The following is a 6,478-nucleotide window of genomic DNA, read 5'->3' as shown; positions in this document are numbered from 1 at the left end:
GACTTAGCAATGTGAGCCAGGGCTTCTCGGAACACTACATCAGAGTGAGCACAAACCCACTGGTCTGAACACCAACAGATTGCTAATAACATTCACCCTGCCTGCAGACTACAAGTAGTTCGCTCATAACCACAGGTTTAACAGAGAGCTGATTATTCTGGATGAGTCATCTACTAGTCAACTAACCCTAACCCTTAACTGTCCAGCAATTAACCTTTCAATCCCACACGGTCGCATATTTGTCAATGTATTGGAAAATATGGAAATATTGGTAAATATGCGACTAGGTGGCAGTGAAAGCCAACTCACCTAGCTATCATCACGCCTAAGTAACCACTTAATTAACCTTCACTTGTACTTCAACTTGTTCTTGTGATCAAGCTTCAACTAATCAATGTTCTTTACTCGTCAATGTACTTGCCTCGTAGTGTTATACGGCGTTCTATGTACACTTACATTACGTCACTGCCCCTGACGTCACGTTTTACATTTCGTGTACGCCATACTACATACTACTACCATCACTACTATATACTACACTGTTGCGTGCTGCATTCAGGTCACATGGTAGAGATGGTAACTGCGAGCATCCAGCTTGAATCACTGGTCATGCCAGGACAGCTTTAAATCATATTTATGAGCTCGGAATTGTGTTTCCAGGCAGACAAAAATAGTTGAGAATTAAAAAAATAATCATATAGATGTAAAACTTCCTTTAAGTATACATGGAAACAAATGTAAATGAGCCTGCATACAATGCATATTGTTTTATTTATCTATTACATCGATCAAGTATTAACCTTGCTCACGCCTCGGGTGTTTCAGTAGAATGTAAAGCGTAGCAACATGAAGACATCTGGTGATTATCAACGTTTCATAAATAAGGATTTTACTTAAACGTCTATCTTGGCATAAAAAGGACACTTCGAAGTTGCAAGTAGTTCAAGGTGAAATTCTCATACGATTTGACGGCGGCGTCAATGTTTCAATGTGTTGTGTTAATTTTTTTATTTTTTTATTTTAACCTATCTCAAGTGAGACATTTTTATTCGTCTAATTCTATAACGCTAATGGTAAAAAATGTTTTGTTAGAATAATTGACCTAAAATGTATGTTACCGCGATACCCTGACGTCATACGCAAACCGGGGAGGGCGCTGGAATCGCGTCGTTTCCGTTCCGCGGTCTTCCGGTCCGCGCATGTGTTTATAAAATGTGGAATCGTCTCTGAAGTAAAAACCAGCATCTAAAGTTTTCAAGTATCGACACTTTTTCGAAACATGGGCAAATTAAACGTTGTAATATTGAGGTATTTGTCGAGGGATGACTTCCGTGTTCTCACAGCGGTAAGTAGCGTGGGAAGAACCGTGTGACAAGCCACAGAGAAAGGGTCGATACAGTAGAATGTGGGGTGACGCGTTCGAGCGACAGAAAAGATCAGGGTAAAACGCAGTTCAGAGCTACTGCAGATATGAGCGGAGCACCGCCGGCCGAAGGAGTCGACTAGTACATCCCGCGTGTCTCGCCGGGTGTTCTGCGTGGCTGGCGGACTCGGAATGTTCTACCCGTTCTACCTGTTTGTGTCTGCTTATTCAGGTTGAGATGGGAATGAAGAACCACGAGATCGTTCCAGTCAGTCTCCTGGCGTCCATCGCCAGCCTCAAACACGGGGGCTGCAATAAGGTCCTGAGAGAGCTTGTGAAGCACAAACTCGTGGCTTATGAACGCACAAAGAGTAAGAACGCACACGGACCGTAACGATGCCTGCTGTAGGGGAAGGGGAAGGGAAGGTGTCAGTCAACCGGAGTGTTAATGTGCGCCCATTCTGTGTCGTTTTGTCAGCCATCCAGGGGTACAGGCTGAACTATGGAGGATATGACTACCTTGCTCTGAAGACCCTGTGCTCCAGAGAAGTGGTGGTCTCCGTTGGCAACCAGATGGGCGTGGGGAAAGAGTCAGGTAATACTGGTGCCCACACACGCACTGACTTCTTTCTTAGGTATAATGACAAATATGATACCACTGATGTGGTTGAAAACAAAATATATAAAATAGGAATTATCCTTTTTAAATGAATCACATGCATGAGAACATTAACCTTGACAGTCCTGGTTTTGTTATTAACATATATACAGGTACTCCTCACTTAACGACCTACCTGTTTAACACCGTTCGGACTTGCGACCGACCGACTCTCTGACCAGACTGTATTGTACGCTGCATACAATATCGCGGCATCTCAGTGTCAAGCATCTCATCGCACATCACCCTTTATAAACTATATACACTATATATACTCTATACACTGTATATACACTGTATACATCTCATCACCGTACTTAGTCTCGTTCCCACTGTCTGTCAGTATTCACTACACTAGCGTTCACAATGGCCACGCCTCCTTACCGTGAAATAACACGGGTCCTCGCTTATCGACCAATTTGCTTAACGACCTGGTCCTAGGAACGGATCTCGGTCGTTGAGTGAGGAGAACACGTGTATATATTATATATGGCGACATGTTCACACTTGTTTTATTGTGTTTACGCCCTTACAGATATTTACATCGTGGCAGGTCCAGAAGGGGACCAGTATGCTCTGAAGCTTCACAGATTGGGCCGCACCTCCTTCAGAAACCTCAAGAACAAAAGAGATTACCACAAGCACAGAAAGAACATGTCCTGGCTCTACCTCTCTCGACTCTCTGCCATGAAGGAGTTTGCGTACATGAAGGTAACGCGCGGGAACATGTACATGATCTGTCACACAGGCAGGCGGCAGAGGCATCTGAAGTCGGTTGATGATCTCCTAAATTGCCTCTTAAATGTGCTATAAGATATTCTTGTGCCCTCTGCTGCTAGGCGTTGTACGACCGAGGTTTTCCTGTTCCCAAGCCGGTGGACTACAACAGACATGCTATCGTGATGGAGCTCATTAATGGATATCCTCTGTATGTCACAGAGCAACATCATACTCTTTCATTCTTAGTTAGAAGTTTCTATGAATGCAGTGGTTCTTTCTCTTAAGTGTGCTGTGAATCCCTTTCAGGTGTCAGGTGCGTGAATTGCAGGATCCACCGGCCCTATACAACGAGATCATGGAGCTTATAGTTAAACTGGCCAACCACGGCCTTATTCACGGAGACTTTAACGAGTTCAACCTCATGTTGGACGACCAGGACCACGTGACAATGATTGACTTCCCTCAAATGGTTTCCACGTCACATGCCAATGCTGAATGGTCAGTCGCACAGTTGTTTATAATATTTTCAAAACTATTGGCCAAATGAGAAAGAAATGAATGACTTTAATCTCCCGTGCCTTTTCATGTAGGTACTTTGATCGAGATGTCAAATGTGTCCGAGATTTCTTCGCGAAAAGATACAATTATGAGAGTGAGCTTCACCCAACCTTCCAAGACATCAGGTGACCTCACCTTTGACAAATCGTTATTAATGTTGTTTCTCTCTCGCTCTCTGACAATTGTAGGGTTGGGATTAGTTGTACTTTTTAATGTTCAAAATAATGGTTGTCTGTTTTCACTACGTTTTGCTATAGACGGTCTTCCTCTCTAGATGTGGAAATTTCGGCCAGCGGCTTCACCAAAGACCTGGAGAGAGAGGCAGCCGTGCTACACCCAGCCGGACCCGAGGAAGAGGAGGATGATGATGATGAAGAGGGCGAGGAAGAAGAAGAAGAAGAAGAGGAGCATGAAGGAACAAGAGAGGAGGAAGGGGGAAAGCATAATGTTGACATGGAGGAATACAACCATGCCATTCTGGAGCTGGGGGGGATGAAAGTAAATGATCCAGAGACAGTCCCTCATGATGCGGGGACAGAGAAGCCAACAAGGGAAGAAGAACAGAAAGAGACTGAACCTGAGCTAGTGGTTAGAAGTGACAACGAGGAAGAGAGGGACGTACAGGAAGAAGGGGAAGCGGAGGATTTTTGTCCGGAGCTGCTCAACCTTTCCGCCTCGAATGGAGAGTTCAAACCTTTCAGGTACAGATTTTTCACATTTCTTTCTCCCACTGACGAGAGTCAAGAAATCTTACCAGCCCACCAATCTCACCAGTCGCTGATCAAATGCTAGAAAATGGAGTGTAATGGCTGCTCCGCTTGTCTTTTTTTCAAAGTAATTGGTGTCGCTTACAAAATATTATTTGATGATTTTTTTAAATTAAAATTGGCTCAAAATAGGATTATAAAAATTTGTGTTTTCAGGACTGTTCTCCCTGTAACTATTATTCTGTGTCAGTTTTTTTAATTTGTTTTTTTTAAACAGATGCAGCAGAAACAGCGAAAGTAAATTCGCTGCACTTTGTTAATTGTGACATAATGGCATTTAATTGTGTGTGTGTGTGTGTTTCGCTCGACAGGGACTCAGACAGCCTCCTGCATGTGGCAGAGCACAGGAGGAGGATGGACAGCGAGGCCACAACAGGCAGCGTAGGGAGCTGCTCCACCATTCCACTGGTTAGTTACACACTGAGGGGCGTCTAATGGATGCTGCCACTCTGGACAGCTCAAAGATGCTCGGGAGGGGCCATCAGACATGCTTTGCGGGTGTTTTGGTCCTCATTCATACATACATAATACAGCTAGAGTTTTACAGAATCTTGTGATGTATTTGGGGATGTACACACTGGGTTAAAATGCTCTCTGGTTTCTAAATGTGTACATGTAACGACTTGACTAAATCAGTAGATCTAAAGACAAATCTCTCACAAGTCATTTCCTTACACAAGCATTTGATCCGCATGTGGTCGAGAGCGTTTGGACATTAATCCAACTTTAATATGTTGTCTTCCTTCAAAAAAGGACAATTCTCCTGCTCCGGAAACAAGTCAAAGAGTGCTTGTGTTCTGACATGTGCATTAAAGCTGGAATACTAAAGACGGCTCAATCGAATTTATTGTTTCCGAATTGACTCAGCATTTTGTCCACAACAGAGAAAACCTGCATGTCAGTTTGAGTTTGAAAGAGAAAAACAAATTATTGCCATAATCTGATTATCGCCAGTATCTAAGTAAATTTAAACAGACTCAGGAATAGGCATAATCAGGCACACATCGACACTCCTGCATTTGATTTATTTCTATTGACCATCAATAATGTTTCCCAGGACAAATTCATATAATTTTATAATCAATAAATGTAATAATAATTAATAATATACAAGCAGAAAGTAATTTTTCACTTTTAAATGGGTCTTTGTCTTATACATTGTAAGTGCGATACCAGGTTTGTGTAGATCTCTACGACCTTGATATGAAAAGCTAATAATGTCAATAATCCTGACCAGCTCAAACTCGTGGGGTCACTGTAGAATATAACTTTTGTAAATTTCACATGTTGGTGTACTATTATGGCTAGTATATTCCACTGTCAAATAAATAGTGCAGCTTATTTTACATGTAATGGCTCCTTTCATAAGATGCCTAAAGAATTGTCCTGAAAACACAAGGTTTAGCCCAAAGAGTTTCAAAGTATCTCAATCATTTGCATTTTTGGGACAAAATGCACACAATGCAACAAAAAAAAACAAAGAACGTGTTTAATTCCTGTTAAGAAAAAAAAAAAATATCTCAATTTGTTTGTGTCCTCAGGAAGTTGTTCGTAAGAAGGTGCAGCGGCAGCTCAGCAAGCAGCAGAGAGCTGCACAGAGGAGGCGCCTGCATAAGGGTGAGGCCAACCTGTCAACTGAAGCCAAGAGAGACAACCAGAATGCCATCAAGTCCAGTATGGTGGACGCCACCTTCTGGGGATGAATTGGATTTCATTGAACTTCTACAGGCAGAGAAATTGTATTTCAACAAAAACGTTGTTTGCTTGCTTTCACTTTCCCCTAAACTACGGTGGTATAACTGTGTACTGCAAAATGGCAGAAAATGCAGTCATTCATCCAAGTTTCTGATGGTGGAGAGTGGAAGGACACAGTGGCAGACTCTCCAGAATTAATGAGTGTGGTTTTCTATGGCTGACCTAAATTAATGGAATCCTCAAACTATAATTGTATTGTAAATACCTACTATTCATATAAATAAAGCTGTATGACAATAAAAACCTGCCAAAAAAAAGTAAACATAAAATACCCATATTGTTGTTTTTTACACCATCATGCATAATATATTTGTCAGTTGTATAATATTGATTTCATAATTTATGTGGATGCAGATTTGAGGGTCCGACAATCCGAGTTCCTTCCATAGAAAGCTTTCATCCATGCTCGACTCCTCAGGTTCAAAGGTCTTCAACAATTTGACATGCATCTCAATGGATTGTCACGTTCGCCCTCTTGGCAACCAATCAACTCAATGGAGTCACTGAGACACACAAACACATGTGGAAAAAAAACACTTTGTATTGGTGCGTCAATGCACATCAATTAGGTTCACTGCAAAAGTGCTGAAGCACATGTACCTGTGGTGTACACGGTGCTGCAAAATAAGAATATTGGCAGCTAAGAAGCCACCCCTT

At 42.2% G+C, this 6,478-nt stretch overlaps 1 protein-coding gene across 1 annotated transcript; it reads left to right on the top strand.

Annotated features, from left to right (window-relative positions):
- The first annotated feature begins 1,209 nt into the window (after positions 1-1,209).
- riok2 (RIO kinase 2 (yeast)) lies at positions 1,210-6,064 on the top strand. Its single transcript, XM_080003655.1, has 10 exons — positions 1,210-1,345; positions 1,596-1,734; positions 1,842-1,958; positions 2,557-2,732; positions 2,861-2,949; positions 3,048-3,239; positions 3,332-3,424; positions 3,557-4,000; positions 4,378-4,474; positions 5,608-6,064. The coding sequence occupies exons 1-10, from the start codon at positions 1,280-1,282 to the stop codon at positions 5,767-5,769; spliced, it is 1,575 nt and encodes a 524-aa protein (XP_079859781.1). The 5' UTR covers positions 1,210-1,279; the 3' UTR covers positions 5,770-6,064.
- Positions 6,065-6,478: the final 414 nt, after the last annotated feature.

Source organism: Zeus faber (genome assembly GCF_960531495.2).
Source record: "Zeus faber genome assembly, chromosome: 7".
Classification (NCBI taxonomy): Eukaryota; Metazoa; Chordata; class Actinopteri; order Zeiformes; family Zeidae; genus Zeus; species Zeus faber.
The sequence above is the reverse complement of the archived record's forward strand: the minus strand, read 5'-3'. Positions and strand labels throughout refer to the sequence as shown.

Excerpts from the sequence above, each read along its gene's own strand:
- riok2 (XM_080003655.1), top strand. The coding sequence starts at position 1,280 with ATGGGCAAATTAAACGTTGTAATATTGAGGTATTTGTCGAGGGATGAC. Across the intron at positions 4,001-4,377 it reads GGAGAGTTCAAACCTTTCAG|GGACTCAGACAGCCTCCTGC; the intron begins GTACAGATTTTT and ends TTCGCTCGACAG. Across the intron at positions 4,475-5,607 it reads GCTGCTCCACCATTCCACTG|GAAGTTGTTCGTAAGAAGGT; the intron begins GTTAGTTACACA and ends TTGTGTCCTCAG.